Below are 24,143 nucleotides of genomic sequence, written 5' to 3'. Positions count from 1 at the left end.
TAGCTAGACCTAGAATGTAGAACTTTATTAGCAACTTGTGCAAGCCAATGCCGTTTACATTTAAACTTTAAAAACCCAATAATTAGAGCACGTAAAATTACTCTTGTAACTTTCGAGAATATCTAAATGTAGAATCATATGAAACACAAAACGACATTAATTAACAAGCAATGACTTTACACCTACGTATACACTAAAACAAAAGGTTGTAATGAGTATTTTATATACATAACAGTTTTCGCGTAAAGGTCAGCCGCCAAGCCAATCCCGTTGATTGCGAATGGGAATGCGCACTTGCGGCTAATTGCGGTAGCACTCTGTCCTGCATCTTCCAGACCTACAGAACCGAACAGGTCGAACACCGCCCCATAATTAAGCATCAAGGCATAATCATTTTCGTGAACTGGCAGCATCGATTGAGTTTTCGCACATCCGTCGCCATCCCCTGTGCACAGAAGTGCCCAAACAGTATTCCAGGCGCCAGTTCCCTGATCAATATAGGCTGGAATGATAAGCTTGCTTCAACTAAGCAGAAGCAGCCGCACATCATCGGCCCAAAATCGTCGCCAATTAACCAAAATTATACCGCATGTGTTCGTTCACAAAAGGACAACAGTATTATCCAAATTAGATTACTGGATTACTGTTGTCCTTCTCCGACGTCGACCGACCTTCTACTGTATAAGTGGCACTGGGGCATTAAAATCTCACTGCGGCTTCGACATGCAGTATTTAGTTACAGTACCCACGCCATGTCAGCTTTTCGTTCTGACGTGACCTTACTAATGTCACCTTAGTAATCTAAAAACCTTTGCAGTACTTCTATGCGAAGTCCCTCCCGCGGAATATCATCTCTTGGTCTCGGAACTTTAGTGGTCGAATCAAAAACGCAGTACACATATATAAAAAGAAACGCGCTAAACTATAACAGAAAAACATAACTCTTGGTTGAGTGTTTACAACTTTACAGTCAATAATACCATGGCCACTTGACGCGAACCAAAAGATGCAATAGATGTGAGTCCTTATTCGGTGTAACAGCGATGGTATACTCGTACCGTCTTTCACGACCGACTGTTCTAGTTTTTTGCCTTTTGCACTTCTTCCAGGCTTGAGTAAGAAAAGGATGTTCCGATATTAATCTTATTGTAACAATGCACGATAACGTTCCACGTTGCACGATAAGTAGTGTTGTCTATAAATTGGCTCAGAATCAAAGGAACGTGCACTGTGCAGGGATGTTTCCAACTTCCCATCCAATTCTCCAGTCCCAAGTACACATCTGGCGAGACTCATAGTTTTTGTTATTTAACTGCACAATATTAATTCAATTTGTGTATATTCTCAGAGACCACAGTCACAGAATGAGTGAGAAAACCGCAGGAAATTTCTCAATTTTGCTTCCGTTTAATCCATTCCTGGCACACAGTTCCTATTGAATTGACGCCATATTAGGAAAATGCAAAACTGTCATGCGAAACTTATTACTTCCTTCCATCTCCTTCTGAATTATCTGAGCAGTTTCAGTTTCAAACTTGTTATTACTTCACATAAATCGTACAAGAAGCAGAATAACCGATCTTTCACAGGAGACGCGCATATCACATAGGAAACGTCCACAAAAGGAGCACTGCTGTTTAAGCAAGAAATTCCAGAAGTCGGAAAGCCAGAACACTGGTTTTGATAATGGAAATCGAGACAGCAAACAGTAACCAAAAGAATACAAACAAAAAAGTTTGAATCTTAAAAAGCGATACGATCATACAACCACCGCAAAAAATCAATCCGACGAAATTCCCAGCGCTGCAAACTTGTTACTCCCCGCAATCTGTTCAAAGCAATGCTGCCGGTCAGTCTCCTCTTCCGTCGAGAGCGTATCGCTGTCGTCATCGTCATCTGAGCCTTTCGCTGGGTTCCTCTCCCCTTCCGAAGCACCACCATGCAGCTTTTGTTCTAATTGTTCCAATTCCGCTGTCAACTGTTTTGTTTCGGCCAGATTCTCGAAATGTTTCTTGTGCTCCACGTAGCCCGGTGGATACATTCGCAAACATATTTTCCCTTCCAGCGTAATGCGCAACAAATGATTGCCGGCTCGATACACATCCGGTCGGGCTGCCTTCGCCGTGAAAAATCCTCGTTTCAACGCCCACGCTTCACAAATGTCTAACGCCGAGAATTTGGCCGTTTCCCCGTTTGGATGTCTCAGTTTCAACAGTTGAATGAGTGGCAGGTGAGCGGCCAAATAGCCGATAACGTTATATGGATCCGATACTTGAGAAATGGGATAGATTCCGCCGATAATCTGCAGGACTTTGGGCGCAGTAGCCGGAAAGACCAATCCAGGACAATCACAGAGCTTAACATTCGGAGCAAGGAATATGGTTTGGAAATGCTTGGTATGGCCGGGAGTTTTCGAGACAGACACAACTTTCTGACCCATTAACGCGTTGATCACGGAAGATTTGCCGACATTCGGTTCTCCGATGCAACCAATGGTCAGCACACCGTCTTTGAAGGGAACATGGTGTCCGTCCATCTGATGAACATCCGCCGGTGGAATCGGCACTTTATCTAATACCATACAATCCAAACATATGAAGTAATTACTTATATAATATTTTACGAAAAAACGATTTTACTAACCAGTAATAAGTACACACTGTATTATACCACTTACAGATAACACATATGTACTACAGAAAATCGGTAACAAACACGATTTCACAATAAGTAGTTTCACTTATGTTTTCCAATTTCGAAATAGATCACTTATAAATTATAAATTTCACTTACATAGGCATACACCGACGATTACCTTCCACAACAAGAAAAGCACAACTAGAATTGGTGGAGCTCAACAATCAAATTATGAAAGACAGATTTTTCGTTAGCCACAGTTCTTACATTTCGTCGCAAAAAATACCGTATATTGTGAAGAAATTCATGAACATACCCGGAAGTGCACCTCCCGATTCAACAGCATCCAGTCGCTGTTTCCACAACGTCATGTCGACTTCCCCTTTGGCTACTTCGGAACAGTAGTCAAATATCTCGCGTACACCGTAGCAGATCTGGTATTTGCTGCGTTTAGTTGGCTTCTTCTTTTTGAACATCCTTTCCAGATCCGCAGCTGTACGAGGACTGGAACCGAACAGAACCACTTTCAAGGAAGGATACGTCGAAGAGAAATACTGCCGCCAGGCTACGGCCAGCGGCGGAGGCACCAGATCGATTTTATTGAGAATAAGAATGATCGGCTTTTTCAATTCTTCCATTAAATATTTATACAATGTCGGAGGAAAATGTAGAACTGGGAAACGAAGATCCACAATGACTAGGAACACGTCGCTCATCTCCATCACACGCCACAACTAAAAATAAAAATAATAAGGAAGATTAAATTTTTTACGCATCAAAAGTTGTTATAACGTGAGTCAGCTGCGCTAGACTCAAGTTATAATTATTGCATTTACTTACATATTCACAAACTCAAGTAATTTTTTTCTAATTTCAGCACATAAAAATAAGTAATTAAAAGGCATCCGAAAATTATGGCTGATTTGCTTTGATCTGACACAGACATTCAAGAAAATTTAAATTAATATTCCGAATCGCCCGAAATTTGAATCCATATTATATACAAAATTTTCCATGCTTTCGCTCATTTAGAATTAATTTGATTTTCCGCTCATTATCACCTGGCGCCAAGTTTCCAGATTCAGTTCGAAGTACGACAAATCCTCGGAATCCTGATGAGCAGCGAATATCTTCTCGACATAACTCTGAAAGTACTTCTGCTCCTGTGCATCCAGCTGCTCCTTCTTCATGGTGTAATCCCACGGCGGGCGTCGAGGCATGTCCAACTCCGAACCAGGTCGGTAAATATCCTCCAAGCTCATCTCCAGCTTCTCCTCGGGAACCGCTTCCACTGGCAGCGAAGCTTTTTCCTTCCGCAATTTCAGTTCTTCCTAAGAAGCATATTACATATATGAGCAAAGATCCAGCAACCAAGAATACTGTTTACCTATATCAGCACAGTAACATGACAAAAATCGAAATCAACATTTTGTTTCAACTGTACAGTCTGTACCTTTGACTCGCGATAGAAATGCAGTCGGTAACGGTTGGGATCATATTCATTCTTCGCTTTCGAATGAAGCTGCTGAGATCCAGGTTGCTGATTAACTTTGGCGACGCGAACGTTCAATCCCGGCGGATTTTCTTCTTGAAAGTCCCCAGTCAGAATTATGGCATCGTCCACATCACCTTCGTCGCTCGTAGTCTGCAGTTCGCCGCTTCGGTTTCGTTTCCTTTCCCGCTTTTGTAACATCTGCTGTTTCTTCTGCTTGACGCTAAACGGTTTCTTACGATTTGGCATCTCTATTGATCGATGTAAACGAACGACAAATCAAACTGCGCACTTACAACACGAACATAAATGATAAACTCTGTAATTTTCTAATAACCTTCGAAAACTACACTTCCGAAAACGACGCTGTAAAACTGTAAAAGCAGATTGAAAGAAAATGGGGAAAAACTGCGAAGTGAACTGCTTTATACCCAAGTTGGCCGATGGGAAACCGGAAAGAGTAAGTACGGTACGTATACGTACAAGCTGCTAGCACTGCAAGAGTGCATTATTACAGTGAGTTGTGTTATGTGCGGTGCTATTTTACTGGATTTCCGCGTTAAATTGGGACTTAATTTATTGCCAAAGATTAATTAAGCCAAATTTTATAATAATTTTCCTGTTAATAAATTCAAAATGCTGTTGTTTGCAATCCATCCCGACTTGTCCCAAAATTTCGGGATGCTACGGTTTCCATAAAACACATAAAATCGCGAACGCAATTAACGAGTTTTTATTTAAAATACTCTCATTTTCTTAGTTTTTTTAAATAATTTTTATAGTAAAGTGCGAACACGAAAGGAGGGATAAAATTGTAAAGCATTCTGCATACAACAGCTATGAAAACTGCTCTTATATTCGTATTTAGAGTACGAGTACTGTACGTACCATTACCATATCCATACGAGTACCATAGTTATTTAGTTTGCCATGTCTGGCTTATTACATATTGCATGATATCTATATGAGCAAAAATACAGTAAAACGATGAAACTTTATTCGTTTCAAACTTTTGTATGTATGGCCAAGCAACCGTTCACATGCACTCAATCCGGACTAAACTCCAAAGCAGACGAAACCGGTACAAAAGGGGAATTTTTTCAAAAAATCAACATCAGAGTCCAATCCAACCGCAGATCAATTCACGCGTTGGAAAAAAGTTCAAAAAACCATCAAGGTGGCAACAAAATACGATCAATAGAAAAAGTTCAACCAACCCCCAACACCCTCCATCAAACGCAAACAGAAATCTTCCCCGCAAAACCCCGAAATACTATCACGACTACGCGAACTACTGTTTGTAGTTGGATGTCAACCATGTGAGGCCCTCGGTTAATCCATCTCCGGTCGGGGCGCAACAAGGCTGCACATACCATATCCGATTCTGCAGCCTCGTTAATCCCAACCTATCCTGCAGGTCATGTGGTCGTACAGCATTTGGGAGATCCTGCAAATGCTCAGATTAAAACCGCGCATTTCAAATTATGTATATGAGAAACACAGCCGTTTGAATCGTACATTTTCCAATCATTTAATTTTACATACCCCTGAGAGTACTATTTGAAGTTGAACGAAGTACTTATCATCAGCATAATAAAAGGGCAAGTTACGCAAAATATCTTATCACATGGTGATGGAAATACATGAGAAAAATCCATACCGGCACCGGTACCAATCTTAAACAGCAAGACAGAATGTGAAGACATACTGTTATCAAAACTCGTGGAAAAAATCGTTGACATATATTTAGATTACCAGGTGGCAGGTTTCCAGCGATGCAAAAAAACCGCAGGTTCATTATCAAACACAAAAAAATAAAGAGAAACCAAGACACAACCGGAGAAGTGGCCATTTACCGCACAAGTATGTATCGTATGCCAAGTAGTCAATTTAGTACCTGTTTATTGGCAAATAATAAGATGATGGCATCCTTCATTTCGCGATCATTAATGATTCTATGGAATTCCTGTCGTGCCTCGTCAAGTCGATCAATATCGGCGGAATCGACGACAAAAATTAATGCCTGTGAGCCGGTGAAGTAATGTCTCCAAAGAGGCCGAATCTTATCTTGTCCACCAACGTCCTAGCCGAACAAATAAACATGTTGTGCACAACATTATGCACTTGTGCCGAGTAATCAGCCACTTCATTCTCCCCGTCGAGAAGGCTCCACCGAGCACGCAATCAATTTTACAAGCAGGTAAGCAAAGACGATCGGCAAATAATCTTACCCATACAGACATGCGAAATTTCTTGAAAGATATCGTCTCCACATTGAAGCCAACGGTTGGAATGGTCGTAATGTTGGAGTGCTGAGCCAACTTCAATCGGTAAAGAATAGCTACAAAGAAACTTTGTGCAAATTTTCAGTTTTAAACCATAAATAAGCATAATAGAGAGCAAACAAATTTTACGCAAAGCAGACGTGAACGAATGCGCACAATCTTTAATGCTTTCGTGTGTGAACAGTCAAAATATGCTACACGATAATATTATGTACGTACTATCACAATTGTAATTTATGTACAAGTGCATCAATTTTTGTGAAAAGCGGCAATCTAATAAATTGTGAGTGATGGCCATGAACCTTGCAGCACGCGTAAAAAGCATATCTGCTTTAAAAACAGCTGATGCTGACATTTGTCCTGCAGATTGCGTAAAAACAGGCTTAAGTTATAACAAACGAATCCAGTTGTCAGCATGAATTAGCGAGTGCGCTTTCATGAACCGGAAAACCATAATCGTCAATTAACGAAGCCATCTCATAAGTTAATATTCATCCCGGATGTCCAAATTTCTCATCAGTGCGCACGCGATGCGAATAAAATTAAAGTAATGCCTATTAAACCGGCAAATTAGCAATTGTAAATGGAAAATTTATACTCTTAATCTGTACGTCTGATTTAAGCAATTTGCCGTTTGAAAAAGATACCAGGCGTGTTCTTAATTGCATTTTTAATATTCAAATTTTCGCTCTGCGGTATTCCCACTGCGCTTTTTTGTTGCCTTATAGGCTACTGCTCAATAAAATGGTAAGTAAGTATTTAGACCGGCAGCAGCGCACTCATGAAATGCCATAACGGAATACAAGAGTATCAAGATGCTAATAATTTATTGATGTAGTGCGGCTTGAGCCTTCAAATTATCTGTATTTCAGACTAGCAATTAGGATTATCGACTAAATCAAATGGAATAAGCATCCATTTTACTGTAAAATTGTTCAAAACTGGCAATACTGCTAAGTGCTAAACCGTAATTATCACGTTGAAGGACCTGCTTCAAATTATGCGATGTTTTGTTAAGGCGCGTACACCTTGACGTTCACAAACACATACATTTCAGCATGGAGAGACTAAAAAGGACTTACTTGTTTTACCACTGGAATCCAATCTGCAAGAAAAAGCAAATTTTTTCATTAAATTTAAATTTGTTCTACGTGGATGCCCTAGGTATAGCGTGCAAAACAAGCTTATATTATGGCCCAATAATTTCGTTCATAAGGAAAGGTTTTAATTTTGTGAACATAATAAAATCTGAAAACATCTACTTACCGTACAGTATTTTTACAATAATCTGCAAACATCAAATATCAGCAATCAGCAGCTAGTGCTTATGCCATTTTACAAGTTTTCTAACTTTCCTAACTTTAAAGCCTTACTAAAATTTTGTTCAATAGTAAATAATAAATTACCAATATGTGAAAAAACCCTGCAAATTAATGAATACCACAAAACCGATATTCGCAGTTAAACTCACTGACGTACCCAAGCATGAGAATCCGCATTTCTTTTCCACCAAATAATTTCGACAGCTTCTTTCCCATTCTGAATACAACCAGGTAAATTTCAATAATAAATTCCCCGAGAAGCAGCAAGAGTTCCACTTGAGAAAGGGATTATCAAGATCAATACGAGACACGGCACATCAAGAGAAAAGCAGTCAGGTTCCAAATTTAGCAAAGCATGGTCGAACGTTATATTTCGCCAAAAAACTTTTTGAACTGACGGTCCAGAATCGACATGTTGGATTTTTGCGCAACTGAGAACGCGCTAATAAATGGCTTCTGATTTTGCTGTCCAGATTTAGGGTCCCATCCAGTTGTAGATGAAGGAAGGAAGACCCTCAAAGATTATCCGAGCAGATTAACAAGGAAGTACAGAATCAGGACAACAAACCGTAAGCTACTGAATCCAAAGGAAAACAGTGCACAATATTAAATCGATAAATTCCTCTTAAGGTCCGTGGACACCAGTAACACAGTCATGACTACTGCTCAAAGAAATCTGCGAAAGTGATTAAAAGGCATCCGATATGGAAGACTAAATCACCAAGACTCATAAAGATAGCGATAGCAAAATTTGAATGGACGATATCACAACAATCAATTTCAGACCGTACGCCTGCCATACATCGGCGATTGAAAAGGGGAGAGCGAGAGCGTGCAGAATTGCGATGTGGTGGCCGGAGGCGGCATCGAGTTTGTAGACGGCGTGTGCTATGTTCGCAACAAAAGATGACTCACTAAGTCCATCCAAAATTTCCTGAACATCTGTGAATTATGCCTTATGAGTTGTCACACACGATTTTTATGAATTTTGCACATGAATCATTCATTCCCGTTTTAAATAAAAAAGTTTTGTTAGATTTATTAACTCACCACGACTTAAACCACACAGGAATGATAAGATACATCAGCTGTAAAGCCTGTAATTATAATATTGTAATTAAATTTCCGATCACGGCGAACTGATTAATTATTTCGACTAAAAACTACAATATTAAATTAACAATTAACCAAATATGTTGCATGATCAGTACTTTAAATACTTCTATTAACAAGAATTTTACACGAATTCCTGTTTGTGACCGCCCAGGAGACAGACTGGCAGCTACCGCTCACATTTTCACATTTTCTGGCACTTAAATGTTTTCGTGATTATTACTGATAATAATATTGATAAAAAACATTTTTTTAAAAAATAAAACTGGCGCTTACTTATCGAAACAACACTGTTGACGCAATTTATGGCTGACACTGGTTAGCCAAGCTCCGGTCTGCCATTGCAGTACGCCAACGTGCATTTTTCTAGTATTAATTACGCAATAATTTTCAACTTTCATTGTTTTCATCATGAAAAACGAGAACAGGAATACACCATTTATGTCTGCTTATTTTTAACGTTAATTTACGTTCGTGTACTTTTTTGTACAACTTTCTACGAAACTGATAATTTATTATTTTGTAGAAAGTGCCCTGAGGTTTGACTTTGAACTGACCGGAAGATTGTATACATTTACCGCTCAGGTTGGCAGTTACCCGTCTCAGCGCAAGCATATTGAAGCGCTGCATTTGACCGTGACTTCCGCCCTGTTAGACGCGCACACCTGCTTGAGCCATCCAGTTTCCGACTTGAATGCAGTGCGTCGCTGGGTCCCTCAGTTGCCAACCATCCTGTACAGATACAGAATTGTCGCAAATCTCACGGTTCTTATGGACCTGCCCACTGGTCCACTACGTAGAGAAGGGATTTTTGCGCTTGAACGTTTTAATTTTTATTGAGTTTTTTAGTGGTTAACAGGGAAGAACTTGGCTTTTATTCACCATGTCTGATGACTACCAAGTTGTGGAAGTCAGTGCAGGTCCGAAAAAGCCCCGGAACCATTTGACCCTGGAGAAGAAGCTGGAAATCATACAAGCCGTAGATGAAGGCCTCAGCTATCGCCAGATCGGGACGAAATTCGGCATTTCCCATTCTAGCGTGACGGCTATCCTGAAGGCGCGTCGCAAACTGGAGCGGATCGTCAAAGAAGACAGACCAGTCAACCGAAAGCGCATCTTCACGCGCATGCGTTTCGAACGTGTGGACACTTTGGCGTGGCGGTTTTTCAGTGAGTGCCGCACGCGACACTTTCACGTCTCCGGTGTGATGCTCAAAAGTAAGGCTAAGCAGATTGCAGACAACTTCGGTATCAGTGATTTCGCTGCGAGTAATGGATGGCTGGAGAGTTTCCGTCAGCGACACAATATTTCCTTCCGAAATCTGGCCGAAGAAGCTGGCTTTGTGGGCCTGAACGATGACGTCCGTCCCGAAGTGTACGATCAGATTTTACATGATATCATGGCTTCTGCGGGTGCTGAGACGAGTTCGAGTGACGAGTCGGAGACAGAGCAAGGGCCTGCGTCTGTATCGCGGACGACGACTGTAAAATTAAAGGCGACGGATAGCTACAAGGATGTTTTGCGCTGCTTGACCAGGATCGAGCACTTTGTGGCCGGTAAGAACTGGAGAGGAGGAGAACTGCTCGAAGCTTTGAAAACTCTGCTTATCAAAGAGCGCTCAAAAGAACGGAAAAGGCTTAAAACTCCTGTTAAAACGCACATAATGCTACCTGCCGATGCGGTCACCCCACTTCCGGAATGACTGTGGTCTTTTTGCAAACCTGATTTTGGTGCATTATTTATTGTTAATTGAATCCTGATTTCGTTTTTTAAATTTTCTGGGAACTAACGTAAATACATTTTTTACACATACCATAATCATAAAATATCAGCCTATGCAGAGACTGCAGACAATATTGTCACTCCTACCATTTTGAAAACTACCCATAATTTGCAAAGTGTCAAAGTGATGATGCAAGTGTTGAAATTAAACTGTTAAAGAACTGAAAATCGATACTTGAGTACCACCTTTAGGTGAATTTACCAAAGGAACAAACAGCAGCTGCATTGCAAACAAAATGCAATATTCTTTGAAAATGTAACTTGCTCATAATACAGAAGTGAACAATGTTTAACAAGAATTTAACAAAGAGCAAATGTCTACTTTTTACAGGAATTGTAATCTTCATTTTTAATAAGTAACAACAAAAGAGTCGAAGAAATCAACAAATATGACACATCTAATCTGGAACTGGAAAATTTAAAAAACGAAATTAACACCAGTGTAAGGCTTTCCGGGGGACTATCTTTTCGGCATACTGGGAGCAGGCTTCCAGGCTTTGCCAGCGTTATTCCCACTCCTTCCCGCACGCTCGCCCAGTCCATCAGGGACGAGATTTCGGTGTCGCTGCAGGAGCTCATACCGTCGCGTTACAGCATAATTCAGGTTATCGAGCCGCTCCATCTGCTGCGCTGTATTACGCTGGATTCCGGGAATGTCGTCGATAGCCTGATGCCATTTGGTCATGTTGGTCTTCAACTGTTGAATCTCTGGCAAAACGTCGGCCAGTATACGGCACAGCTGCGCAGCCTGCGACTGTGGAGGCAGAGAATTTCCGTTAAACTCCCTGAAATTGCGAGCAGACATTAAAATTACTGGCAGTTCACAATTTAAACTACTCGTACACAAGCAGGTAGTAACGGACTATTAAACACGGTAACTGAGGAGTGGCGTAGAACGGAAACATAAAATAAAAGGCAGCGATGCAACACCATTACACTGTGTCACTTACAATTAGTACTTACGAGAGTCTATTACCCAAGGTGATGAGAGGTTTGGTGAACTGAGCTTCCTGGAGTGTTGCAATAGCAGCTGTCGGAGATTTAGAAGCAGCTGAAGGAGCACCAAAAGACGCTGAAGGAGAATTTCTGGCCATTTTCCCAAGCCGAAAATAAACACAACGTCGGACTGGACAAAAACAACAACAGTAACGCTGTAATAACTGTTTTTCAATAGCCAGTCAAAGACTCAACCGTGAGCAGTGAGCACTCAACAACCTCTTCCTGAAAGTGTCCTGCATAAAAGGAAAATCAGTCCACTCAGTGCAGTTTCATCTGATCTGACAAGTCTTGGAATCAGTACACTTTGATCAATTTCATCAAGTTCAACCGAATGTCACTATGTCAGTAAAGTGTAAACAACGACGGAAAAACAAGAGACACTTCGACAATTACCGAATGGAGGAAATGATTTACAGTATAGTGAGTATACCATTAAATCACTGTACTGTACCATTCAAACTTCGAAGTACTTACGGTTCCGTATACGGTAGCTAGCGGCAGCGGGCAGCCAATGAAAACACCTGGTCGTATTGGATGTGTGAATGTGACCATTTTTTAGTAAGTAAACTGAATACGTATTAATTTTTAATACTTCGTATTAAAAAATTGTTTCTCTCATTGTCAGCTTAATAATAAATACTTATTGCTCGTTAACTTTGAACGCACTTATTTGCATCGGGTGTCCGGGTGTATAAAGTAAACCAGAGACTTCCACAACTCAGTGACAACTGTAAATGTTTGCAGTGTCCAGCTTGTCCACAAGTTTTGACTCTGTCAGCAAAATGCATCCTCACCGGAAGTTTATAAACTTCGTTCAAGCCGGTGGAAGTGCGAGACATTAGTTCATATTTAAAATTTTTGATCACAAAGTCTTCTTTATAATAATGGGTTATTTCAGAGAATATGGTACAGAAAGTCAACATATGTTCTGGAATCTGGACACGAACACTCAACACACATGAAAAGTGACAAATAAACCATTCCGAATTTCCGACAGCATACACATCTGCAGGTAAACTGTGATCAAGCAGATGCAACAGACATGTAAACAACTTGTACAGATGTCAAAGCTGAATCACCAGTCAAAAGCTAGTCGGTGTCTACCATCCGACGAAATGAGCCTAAATCTATTCGCGGTACCATATCTGAGCCTTTGCAATGCGTTTAATCTTTTTTTGTAGTTGCAAGACACCGTAAAGTAGAGCTTCTGCGGAAGGAGGACATCCTATAACACCAACACCAAAAATTCGATGCACTGCCGCTGTAGGAAGTCACATTGACATAACTGACCTGGGACATAAATATCAACGGGAACGATGCGATCGCATCCTCGCACCACCGAATACGAATAATGATAATATCCACCTCCGTTGGCACAGGATCCCATCGAAATCACCCATTTTGGCTCCAGCATCTGGTCGTAGACTTTACGGAAGGCGGGGGCCATCTTGTTGGTGAGGGTGCCGGCCACGATGATGCAGTCCGCCTGACGGGGACTGGCTCGGAAGACCACACCGAAACGATCCATGTCGTAACGAGGAGCAGCCATGTGCATCATTTCCACAGCGCAGCATGCTAAGCCGAACGTCATCGGCCACAAAGAGCCCTGCAGAGCATAAGAAATCATCAGCAAGCAGTATTTTTATTTTGGATTTCCCAAAACCGAACGCCGAGTCAGTAGTCACTGACACACGACGCTCTTTTTCGGAAGATATTAGGCAGCGTTTCTCAGCAGCCTGAATCGAGGAGACCAGGCCTATTGCTTACAGTTTACAAAAGGAAAAGCCAGTTCTGTAAATTCAGTCTTCTGCAGTCATAAAACATACACACATTTTTATAGCTGGAGATAAAAAACGAAATTTAAATTACAACTACATTAAAACAATTATCACACACATTGCGCATACCGACATAATCTGCATTCTGCATAAACCAAAAAGACAGCGGTGGAACAAACTCGGATATCATACAGATACTTAAATCGAATGATTTGTAGAATATCTGCATACTGAATTTATACACATGCTACACATCAGAAGACGAGAGGGAAAATTTCGGTACTCGTAGTAATGATTGATCTTATTAAACAACTTGATGATCTTTAGCTTTTCAGCACATTCTAATACGCTCAGACGGTTAAAAAAAAGTGCCAAAAGCTGATTTAATACATAAATGCATATACAATATTAAGTAGTAGAATAACTGAATAATAACAAATAACTAACGAGAATGAGAAAGGTGTATCACGCAAATACCTATGACCCAAAATCCAGCATTCTACAGTCTACTAAGACTCTACTTGCATTATATTATTCTTATTCATTAGACATTATGATAGCTTCCCACTCACCTTGCGCGCAAAATTGAGAAGGTCGTCCACTCTGGCAAGAGCATACTCCGCATTGCTGGTTGGTTTAAATGGAGAGTAGGGTCGTTTTTTAATGGGAACCACATCGGGTCCAGGAGTAGTGCCAGGCGCACATTCTTGTATATCCTGCGCTGCTTTGGCAGCCTGTTCAGCTGGCGTTTTGTACACTACGGCTGACTGTGAGGGATGGGGAAACTGCTTCTGAGCAGATGCGCTCGAAGCAGTCTGAATTTGGACTGAAGTCCGCTAAAAGAACAGAAGGTTATCAAAAAGAGTCCCGATTCAACAAAACGAAGAAATAAGGTAGAGAACACAGGAAAGCTGAGAAAACAACGATTTCGCAGGTTTTGCAAAATTTGGCTGCTTGATAATCCGAAGTCTCAGCGCAAGAAGCGATGTGCGCCGTGCAGTCATGTGCGACTTACATACCGGAAAGAATTTTTGAAGAAGGTAAATGTTCTTGACGTTTGATGCCAGCATTGTCCTTGCTATATTATGGGATCCAAATATGAAATATGTAACCACTTTCCGTTTCACAAGGAGGTTCTCCTTATCACAGATGACACAACACGGTAGGCTTTTTCAACACTTTCATTTACGATGCGCCCAGCTTCGAGCTTTAGTAACACACTTTAACTTAACATAAAACGACTGGCAAACTAACGTCAAGATACCTCAATCTGTCACACGGGTTTCACAAGGTTGCGTGGAACGCAAAATGGAAGGAAAGTCGTCCACTGTATTAGAAACGGGATAAACAAAATTTATAACCACACGGCAAGACACAGATGTGATAAATCCGGCCGTGTGAAGGCAAATGATTGCGTTGCCCATATCGCACCAACAAGACTTGCTCTAAGACGCCGCCGTACCAGGGCTGTTAGCCCTTGCGCCTATGAATGGTATTTCGTCTGGTACCAGCAGACAGAAATTTTTGAAGATTTTCAGATTTTGAGTCATTTTTACTTCTAAAACTTAGGAAGCTGTTCCACTAAACCGCTAGTATATTGTAGAAGCTTAACGTAAGCGGTAAGAGGTTTCCAAGATTCGTTCGTTTACGACTGATCCAATTTTTAAATTTAGATGTGAGACCTTGTTCATTAGGTTGTAGGTTTTCTCGTGCGCGTAGCAAAATGGGGACACCGAAACTTTTTACGGACCCCGAGTTTGGCCTCTCCAAAGCAACTCTGGATGGTCTGGAGGAAAATGACTACAAGGAGTCAACAACCATACAGTCCAAATCCATTCCCTTTGCGCTTGAAGGGAAAGATATCCTGGGTGCTGCGCGCACTGGATCGGGGAAAACCTTAGCATTCCTTATTCCTGTTCTCGAAAAGTTAGATGCGGTAAAGTGGTCTCGGGATTTCGGTTTGGGAGCTTTGATTATTACACCAACACGCGAACTGGCCTACCAAATCTATGAAGTTCTCCGGAAAATCGGCAAGCACCATAATTTTTCTGCAGGATTAATTATTGGAGGAAAGGATCTGAAATTTGAGACGCCCCGGATGGGCAAAGTGAACATTATCATCGGAACTCCAGGGCGGGTAAAGCCACCGTAAATAGATGCGTTTTCGCCGTTTCAGTTAGTACGAGTATATTAACGGCTAATTTGTGTACGCTAAAAAGTAGACACTTTAAAGTTTTAAGTGCATACCCTAAATTAATTTGATCTGTCTATAATTTAATCTGCCTATAACATAATTTAAGTACTAGGGTAGTACTTATTCATTACTAGCAAAACAGAAAATTTGTTGATTTGACTGTTTCAGTAATGCAAATGCAATTGCGCAGTTGTTCTTAACGCGAAAACTAAGAATGTTTTGTCGAAAGCAGTTAACTGCTTGGGTTATATCTGTAAATGAAGAATTTTTTAAGAGTTATGACTGCTTGAAAATAAAAGTGAGTTCTTGTTTATTTTACAGATTTGCCACCATTTGGACAAAAATCCCAACATTGAGTGCTCCAACCTGCAGATCCTTGTACTGGATGAAGCGGATCGAATTCTTGATATGGGTTTCGCTGAAGAAGTCAACGGAATCCTTCAGCACCTTCCCTCTCGCCAGACCCTGCTGTTTTCCGCTACCCAAACCCGTTCTGTCAAAGACTTAGCCCGCTTGAGTTTAACCAACCCGGAGTTTGTATCCGCTGACGAAGATTCCCGTTACGCGACGCCGGCATCCTTAACCCAGACGTATATCGTCATTAATGTCGAAGACAAGCTCAATTTTCTATGGTCATTCCTGAAATTTCACAAAGAAAAGAAGACGCTGGTGTTTCTAGCGTCATGCAAACAGGTGAAATTCATTGACGAAGCCCTGCGGCATCTCAAGCCCGGAGTGAGTTTGTATGCTCTACATGGCAATATGCATCAGCTGCGCCGAATGGAGATCTACGATAGATTTCATAGGAAGGAAAAAGCGGTTCTCTTAGCGACAGATGTCGCGTCGCGAGGATTGGATTTTCCCAATGTGGATTACGTTGTTCAGTTAGATTGTCCGGATAATGTGGTTCAGTATATTCATCGTGCGGGCAGAACGGCGCGGTTTAACTTGAATGGAGTTGCAGTTTTAATTGTGAGGACAAGACGTGTTATAAATATTTGCTTTGGTGGCTTTTGCGTTTCCGCAGCCAACAGATACAGATTAACGATAAAAGTATTTGTTTTTGAATGCCAGTAATTTTTATACTGTAGGCTTCTATTTAACGTCAAATCGTCATTCGTTAATAATTTGCAATAATTTTTGTTTCCTTTTTTATCAGATCCAGAGATGCCTTTTGAAACTAGTTGCTGTTAAAATTTAAGTTGGTTTAGCGATTTCGAGCTTGTGACTTTTTCGACAGTTGCGTGCAAGGGTTTTGTTTCATTTTGACCTTTTTCAGCTTTTACTGCTGTTGTTACAAGTTTTTTGTTGTTTTAGGTTACTCCTTCCGAGGAAGAAAGATTTATTCCCCAGTTAATAGATAAAAAAATCCCCATTGAGAAAATGGAAACCAATCACCGGCACTTGAAGCCTCTGAATCTTGAGGCTATGTTGGCACGATTTCCTGGCCTGAACGAATCGGCACAGCGATGTTTCAAAGCTTATTTAAAATCGATTTGGATGACACATGGAGAAAAAGGCATGAATATCGATCTGGATGCCTATGCCCGATCATTAGGATTGCATCATAAACCACGCATCCGCTTTTTTGAGAGATTTAAGAAGGAACAAGAACGTCGTAAGGATAAGAAATCGGAAGAGGCTACAATTGAAAAACTCCAAAGCAGTAGTAAATCCAATGCTTTTAATGGAGAGCTTGATGATGAATCGGACGACGAAGTACTGATTCCCAAGAAATCCCAAAGAAAAGAGCACGATTTCGAAAAAGAAGAAACTCTTGAGATTGCACCTAGCCGGGAAGAGCGGAGCAATAGCAAAAACAAAAATCGTTTAGTTTCGAAAGCTATGCTAGCCAATCGTCTAATGAAGAAAGGGATCGTTGTTAATACACGTATAAAGTTTGATGACGAAGGGAACGTTGCGGAAGTTGAAGGATCCGCATTAGAATCTGGAGATGGAAAACACAAAGTGCCTGAAAAAGGTTTGGATGTGGAGGAAGCAAAGAAAGCTTTGATAAACGCCGATGTGCAGGACCGTGTGGCATATCGACAAAGGATTAAAGAAAAGCACAAAGAAGACAGGAAAAAAAGAAAGGCACTGCGGAGAAAACCCGGTCAGCCGTTAGGCAAAGATGAGCGTCTACAGGCCGAAGACGCTGATGAAGGCGTGACGTTGGCAGAATATGAAGGCGATCCAGAGGATGAGCCGGTGGCCTTTGAGGAATACCAAGATGAAGCTGTTCAAGAAGAACCTAGGAAGTCTAAAAAGAAGCGGCTTTCGGAAACAACTCCTGATGAAAGCACCTTGAAGCGGAGAAAGCGTGAACAGTTAAGCATTGCCGAAGATGAAAGTTTAGCTTTGAAATTATTATTAGGCTGATGTTAAATCAGCTGTATGATGTTAAATCGTGTGGTGACTTTTGTGTAATAATAACTTTATTTTTGCTTGCTGTTTTGTCAAGTTATAAAAGCATTAACATGATTCTTCGGTATTGTTGCAAGTTTGATATCAAGATTCGGGTTGCCGCTCCTGAATACCTAACTGTTTACTGCAAACAGCAAAACCAATAAGTATAATATTTCCTAAACGTTTACGACGCTGTCCAGACCGTGTAGGAAAATCAAGTGGATAGACACAGATACACAAAATAAACTGACTTGTGAGCGCATTTCAATTCGTAAGTTCAATAAATGATATAAACTGTTTTAGGTACTAGTAGTATGCCGCCTGTTATAGAAGGATACTCAAGATTTAATTTTTTTTCAATTTTTGAATTTTGTTCTGTGGTATTCCCTGAGCTACTTTTTTGCTGATCTGCCGGCCATCTCCTTATAAATGCAGTGTAAAATAAATCAGATTGGCAAAGGGTCACTTGTAATCAGTTCGTCTGCTTTATTGTCTCGATTCTAGAGTCCAAATTCCGCTTTCGTAGTTCTCACAGCCATAAATAACAAATGGGCGGCAGTATGAGTACACTATTAATTTTTAGGGTCATCTACAGACTGTACACTAGTCTACACGCTGCAGTTCCGTGCCATATTTTGCTCCAGTTGCCCATTTTATATGCCAACGGTATATACTCGCACCCCGTATTGTGAAGAAGTACTCTCTTTAGAAAGGAACATTCAAAAAGGAACCCTTTCTTGACCTTTGACCATATGAATTTGACCACAACTAGTGCGTAGTAAGCACACTTACTCTACTTACCTAAAGTTAATTGTGAGTGTGTGTAAAAAATCTGACACTAAGTTAATTGTAATTTAATTGAAATTAATTGTATGAGTGTGTTTTATGTAGAGTGTGTGAGTAGCTTGCTATGTCTAATTAAAGTACTAAGTTCTTGTCATGTCTTATAATTACTGTCCTTAGTCATCGTGGCATGATGCCGAACTTTATACACAGTGTGTTTCTATTATAAATCTATTTAAAAATGTAATAATTAATGTGTTTGTGGTTTTATATGATATTCTGTGGCATTTCTGCCGTTTTTGTGGCAGAGTATCCGTAGAGCACTGGAGGAACGATCAAGTTAAAAATTGCCATCCATCTGCGTCACCTATTTAAAGAACATGAATAGAATCAGAAGAAAATCACGAGAGATCACATGCCCAGTTGCCGAATCGCACACATACACCGGAAACATAATTATATTCTGTACGTCGTACGAGCTGAATAACTGTATCCCAGTCGGCAGAGCTTTTTCGAGCACGGTTTCCGGCGCAGAGGGAAGTAGTTGTGGCGGGATTTCAGCATGCGAAGCGATAGGTTAGAGGGCCAACATTATTTCGTACAATATCACTTGACAGTCTTGACTCACCTTCGATGGTCGCTGAATTACTGTCCTGTAGTATTGCACTTTATAAAAATTAATATAAAGCACAGTACAATATTTATAGAATTTTATTCAAACTTTCAGTGTTTGACTACTTTTAACGTTCGTTCAAGTTTCGAAAACGGTTGCAACCATCGTGCTGTTAAAATTAATGGTGACTTACTAAATCATTCTCCATTTTATCACAATAATCTTGCTGCCTCGTGCAGTCGTGCTAATAACGAAAAAAATGTTAATACTGCTGACTGCATGACCTGTACTTTTTTACTAACGAATTAATGGTAAGTTAAATTAACTATTGTAAAATTTAATTTTACAGTACAAGCAGTGCTATCGTAAGCACTAACATTACTGCAGAAAGTATTATTACTTTAACTGCAACATCACGCAGTATTGTACAAGTACGCATTGGATTTCCGCCAATTGGAACAAATGAACCGTAGGTGTGGCCCGTAGGCATGTAAGTACAATTCCGAAAGCTTAATACGAGCGGCGGCTGACTCACAGTAGCGGCTGTCGCAAGAGAGCGGCGACAGACAGCTGACTTCAGTCTAAAAAGATCAGTTGAATTTTTCTAGCTCGTCGATATACCATTGCCAACTACTAGAGTTTTGCATACTTCTGTGCCACGTGAGCCTTGGAATAAAACGTTTTTTGTGTTTGAGTGTTTAATTTTAACTGAGTTATACGGATACCTACATGTAGTTCACTTTGTCCCAAGAAAATTGATTCATCTCTTCTCACAAATCTGTCCACAGCACAATTTTAGTGCTCTGCACTTTTGTTTTTTGGTCGTAAACCGTAAATGGCTATAGCTTCGAGAACCATGCAGGCTTTTAAGAAGACGGGTCTTCTTCTGGAGAGATTCTGTCCGGTAGGACGTGGCTTTATAAACCTTTTTCTAGCTTTACGTAATCTGTATTGACCAACGATACATAAATTGTAGCTAACCTTGGTGGAAATTCGAACGGCTTCCCACTTGTCTGGAGACAGTTCGCGCTCATTTAAGGTAAGTTTTATTACAGCGGCTTTATTTTCCTCCCGGTTTCATTCAATATACTGTGTCGTGGGTTTTTACATGGTATTGGCGATATGCGCCTTGTTGGACGACTGATACACAGGAATAATTTTTGCTTTTAGTTTGCCGACATCCGTGTACAGCTAGAGGACAAACTGCAGCAGAAACCAGACATTAGCACTTTGAAATTTGGAAACCACTTCTCAGATCACATGTTCGAAGTGGCTTGGTCGGAAGCCAAAGGATGGGGCACTCCGCGCATCGTTCCCTTCCACAATTTCCAGTTGCATCCGGCAGCTAAAGTGTTGCATTATGCATCGGAGGTGAGATTAGCATTTACTCGAATTTTGTTATTCCCGGCAGATGTTAGGGGCACAAATATTGCACAATAAATTTCGGGATGTTTCAGTATTGCGATTATTTTTTTAAGCAAGTCGATGTAAATTTTTATTGGAAAATAGCCTAAGGCCAGAAGGGAATTCCGGTTACGCAAGACCTGACTAATTGCAAGTTAACATCTCCAGGGTTGAAGTCGTTAGCGATGCTATCTTGCTTATTTAATCGGCTCGTCTGTCTAGCGTAAAATTTAAATACACTGAGAATTGTAATCTTATCTTGATACTTATTTGCATTGACAATGGATTGTACAAGTACACATTCAAAAACCAGCCGTCATCGAGGGATGAATTAACTAAATAATTCATGAACTTACTATTTTCGAATTTGTTTTTCTAACCGTACTCTGCACGAATGCAGATTTCAGGCTGATATAAATAACTGTAATTTAAATTGTAAATTTTTGGCACTCAAGTGTTGAGTTTGTTAATTGTGTAACGCATGTCTTTTTTTTGCAAATGAATTCTTTACTCTTAATCAGACAACAATAATCTTTTATTATCGATGTTAGAGTACGTGTTGCAATCCATCTAACAAATTAATTTTATCTTATAGGTGTAATAAATTCGGTTAATTTGTTGCATTTTGGAATTCCGTACCCGCATACGAAATCATAATCTGTCTTTAAGTATTACGTTTATGATACAACGAATATCAGTGGAGGGATCGCATGATTAGTAAATAAGTGTGTGCAGTAAGACTAATCCAAAGATTCACTTAAAGCAGTAGATTTCTAAATTCCATCGTGGCAGTGACAGCGGTACTGAACGTCACTGTGAGCGGCTTGCGGGAATAATTTACCTTTTTTAAAAATGTACTGTACAGATGGATGGTTTTTCGATTTCGACTATTTCTCCCTGTCGTGGTTAGGTTAGCTGATGTGCTGCTTGCGATAAATTGCATATGGCGTTGTTGACAGCACAATTTCAAGAAAATCATCTCATTTATGGGCACTAAGTTTTGTAAGTACATTTGCTTCTGCAGACACTCATAAATGATGCGGTCACGATCTCATGACAGGTGTCATGAGACTTCGAACATGAAAATGATGAAATCGATTGGCCATTATTTTTGCTAGTGCATATACACCGTAATGCTAATGTGTCATGTACGATTTATATTTTTATGTTGTTGTATTATTCGCGTCATGCGCCGGTATGAATAAATGTTTTTCCTTAGGATTAGACGAGCAACAAAATTATTATTACGACAGCTGTGACGATTTCCACCGTTTTACCACAAAATCAAAACTTATTTTTTTATGTAATTTTCAGCTGTTCGAAGGCATGAAAGCTTACACTGGTGTGGATCACAAAATCCGTCTGTTTCGTCCCGATTTGAATATGGCGCGCATGCTGAACACTTCCAAAAGATTGGCACTTCCGGTAATCCGCACAATTATTTGGTACAATACTTGAACTGGCACAGAGCTGGTTCTTGTAGTTTTTTTCAGTCTTATGTTTGTAGTTCAGAATTAAATTTGTACTCGTTTTAATTTTAAGGTGAGAATTTGAATGTTCTGTTGTGCTTATACAGACAGACTTTCCCCTTTCAGCTGTTCAATTATAGGGGCTTTGAATTCATTTCTCATTTGAATTACTGAAAAATGCCGTAATCATGTAGGAATTTGATGGAAAAGAATTGACCCGCTGCATTGCCAAACTCATCGACGTCGACCGTGAATGGGTGCCGCAGAATACGAATAGTTCGCTCTACATCCGACCGACGCTAATCGGCACCGAGCCAACACTCGGTGTGGCTAAATCCAGCGAAGCGCTGCTGTACGTTATCGTCGGTCCAGTGGGACCGTACTTCCCGTCGGGCTTCAAACCGATATCGCTGTTGGCGGATCCGAAGTTTGTCAGATCATGGCCGGGTGGTGCTGGTGCTTACAAGATGGGCAGGTGTGGCAAAGTTAAAAATTTTATCAGGAAACGATCATCACAAAGAATGGCTTTCAGTGCAATGTTGTATTAATTCTTTAACAGCAATTATGCTCCTACTATTCACGTGGCGAAGGAAGCCGCCAAACAGGGTTGTCAACAAGTCCTGTGGTTGTTCGGAGACAAACACTACCTCACCGAAGTGGGCACGATGAACATTTTCGTGTACTGGATTAACGAAAAAGGCGGTAAATGAATTTTGCTTCGCGTAGTTTATGACTTTTTGGGCTGTTACGCTGAATGTTTTTCGCAGAAAAAGAATTGCTCACACCTCCGCTGGACGGACTGATCTTGCCGGGTGTAACCCGCCAAAGCATTCTCGATCTGACTCAAACTTGGGTAAAGCGTCATAAGTGATCTGAACCCTTATCGAATGCCAAACTTCGCTTACAAAATTTTGATTGTTTTCACGAATTTTTATATTTTTCGCCTTTTGTTATTTTTAGAATGCGTCACAGTTTTTCAGTGAAGTCGTAACAACATTTTCATATAAGTACCGCTTTCTTCTCTGCAGAGTGATTTGAAAGCGGTCGAGCGATCGATATCGATGAAAGATATTCTGAAAGCTAAACACGAGAACCGGGTAACATTGCCTTCTGTCGCTGGATTCATTCGTGATTGACCACATTGTTGCTTGTTTTTGCAGTTACTTGAAATTTTCGGTGCCGGCACTGCTTGCGTTGTGTGCCCCGTGTCGCGAATACTGTATGAAGGTAAAAATGTGGACTTACCGCAGCCCGGAAGCCGTAACAGCGTCACGCAGCGCATCCATGATGAGTTGTTGGATATCCAGTACGGACGCACAAAGAACCATCCTTGGGCTGTGGAGATCGATGCCATACTGGGTAAGACACCCGAACATCACCACAATCTGCACGACGAAGCAGTACCGATGAAGAAGCGCGCGATGAAGCAGTAGAGATGGAATGGTGGTTAACGGTGAACACTGCCTGTTTTGTTGCGGATGCTGGCTGTATTTATCGCGCCCGGAAGTGGCCCGGTGTAACGCAATGCATTGCTGTTGGTTTTCATCATACATTGTGCAATCTCGTAAATAATTATTCGTCCTGATGAGAATCTCCTTTATTTTTTTGCTTCAATCACAATGCAGCTGTAGATTTTGTTTGTTAGAGAGTTGGTTTAAGTTGTTAATAATGTATGTGCATTGTGCACAAATGTTGCTTATTGGCGCCTTTGGTAACCACACTGTAAATATTCTTGTGTGTTCCGGTCAAGATTATCCCCCAATCACCATTTGCTTGTTGAATTGTATTTATTTTCGCTCAGGAAACTGTTGACCATGATTAAGCGAGATTCTGCAAGAATAGTACGAAATGTTCGAAATTTATTCA

The 24,143-nt window shown here is 40.6% G+C and overlaps 7 protein-coding genes across 7 annotated transcripts; 3 read left to right on the top strand and 4 right to left on the bottom strand.

The window, feature by feature from the left end:
• Positions 1-1,497: 1,497 nt before the first annotated feature.
• LOC129583918 (guanine nucleotide-binding protein-like 1) lies at positions 1,498-4,584 on the bottom strand. The gene is made up of 4 exons (XM_055475970.1): positions 4,091-4,584; positions 3,699-3,968; positions 2,954-3,371; positions 1,498-2,571 (listed from the first exon to the last, which is right to left on the bottom strand). The coding sequence occupies exons 1-4, from the start codon at positions 4,376-4,378 to the stop codon at positions 1,781-1,783; spliced, it is 1,767 nt and encodes a 588-aa protein (XP_055331945.1). The 5' UTR covers positions 4,379-4,584; the 3' UTR covers positions 1,498-1,780.
• A 531-nt stretch (positions 4,585-5,115) lies between these two features.
• Positions 5,116-8,586, bottom strand: LOC129583804 (ADP-ribosylation factor 6-like). Its single transcript, XM_055475773.1, has 5 exons — positions 7,894-8,586; positions 7,497-7,519; positions 6,361-6,470; positions 6,027-6,212; positions 5,116-5,576 (listed from the first exon to the last, which is right to left on the bottom strand). Exons 1-5 carry the CDS (start codon positions 7,950-7,952, stop codon positions 5,421-5,423), a joined length of 534 nt encoding a protein of 177 aa, XP_055331748.1. The 5' UTR covers positions 7,953-8,586; the 3' UTR covers positions 5,116-5,420.
• A 950-nt stretch (positions 8,587-9,536) lies between these two features.
• LOC129583856 (jerky protein homolog-like) lies at positions 9,537-10,799 on the top strand. Its single transcript, XM_055475851.1, has one exon. The coding sequence runs from the start codon at positions 9,733-9,735 to the stop codon at positions 10,549-10,551; it is 819 nt and encodes a 272-aa protein (XP_055331826.1). The 5' UTR covers positions 9,537-9,732; the 3' UTR covers positions 10,552-10,799.
• Positions 10,800-10,828: 29 nt separating this feature from the next.
• On the bottom strand, positions 10,829-12,045 carry LOC129583858 (uncharacterized). The gene is made up of 2 exons (XM_055475853.1): positions 11,595-12,045; positions 10,829-11,416 (listed from the first exon to the last, which is right to left on the bottom strand). The coding sequence occupies exons 1-2, from the start codon at positions 11,723-11,725 to the stop codon at positions 11,092-11,094; spliced, it is 456 nt and encodes a 151-aa protein (XP_055331828.1). The 5' UTR covers positions 11,726-12,045; the 3' UTR covers positions 10,829-11,091.
• Positions 12,046-12,471: 426 nt separating this feature from the next.
• LOC129583857 (NADH-quinone oxidoreductase subunit B 2-like) lies at positions 12,472-14,796 on the bottom strand. Its single transcript, XM_055475852.1, has 4 exons — positions 14,428-14,796; positions 13,981-14,244; positions 12,921-13,236; positions 12,472-12,855 (listed from the first exon to the last, which is right to left on the bottom strand). Exons 1-4 carry the CDS (start codon positions 14,476-14,478, stop codon positions 12,758-12,760), a joined length of 729 nt encoding a protein of 242 aa, XP_055331827.1. The 5' UTR covers positions 14,479-14,796; the 3' UTR covers positions 12,472-12,757.
• A 122-nt stretch (positions 14,797-14,918) lies between these two features.
• Positions 14,919-18,154, top strand: LOC129583855 (probable ATP-dependent RNA helicase DDX10). The gene is made up of 4 exons (XM_055475850.1): positions 14,919-15,027; positions 15,103-15,545; positions 15,924-16,574; positions 16,920-18,154. The coding sequence occupies exons 2-4, from the start codon at positions 15,132-15,134 to the stop codon at positions 17,979-17,981; spliced, it is 2,127 nt and encodes a 708-aa protein (XP_055331825.1). The 5' UTR covers positions 14,919-15,027; positions 15,103-15,131; the 3' UTR covers positions 17,982-18,154.
• Positions 18,155-19,957: 1,803 nt separating this feature from the next.
• LOC129583828 (branched-chain-amino-acid aminotransferase, cytosolic-like) lies at positions 19,958-24,135 on the top strand. The gene is made up of 9 exons (XM_055475809.1): positions 19,958-20,308; positions 20,381-20,443; positions 20,575-20,775; positions 22,123-22,233; positions 22,472-22,752; positions 22,837-22,979; positions 23,045-23,130; positions 23,306-23,374; positions 23,438-24,135. The coding sequence occupies exons 1-9, from the start codon at positions 20,240-20,242 to the stop codon at positions 23,708-23,710; spliced, it is 1,296 nt and encodes a 431-aa protein (XP_055331784.1). The 5' UTR covers positions 19,958-20,239; the 3' UTR covers positions 23,711-24,135.
• Positions 24,136-24,143: the final 8 nt, after the last annotated feature.

Source organism: Paramacrobiotus metropolitanus, unplaced genomic scaffold (assembly GCF_019649055.1).
Source record: "Paramacrobiotus metropolitanus isolate TYO unplaced genomic scaffold, Prichtersi_v1.0 Parri_scaffold0000012, whole genome shotgun sequence".
Classification (NCBI taxonomy): Eukaryota; Metazoa; Tardigrada; class Eutardigrada; order Parachela; family Macrobiotidae; genus Paramacrobiotus; species Paramacrobiotus metropolitanus.
This window is presented reverse-complemented; position numbering and strand designations above follow the sequence as displayed.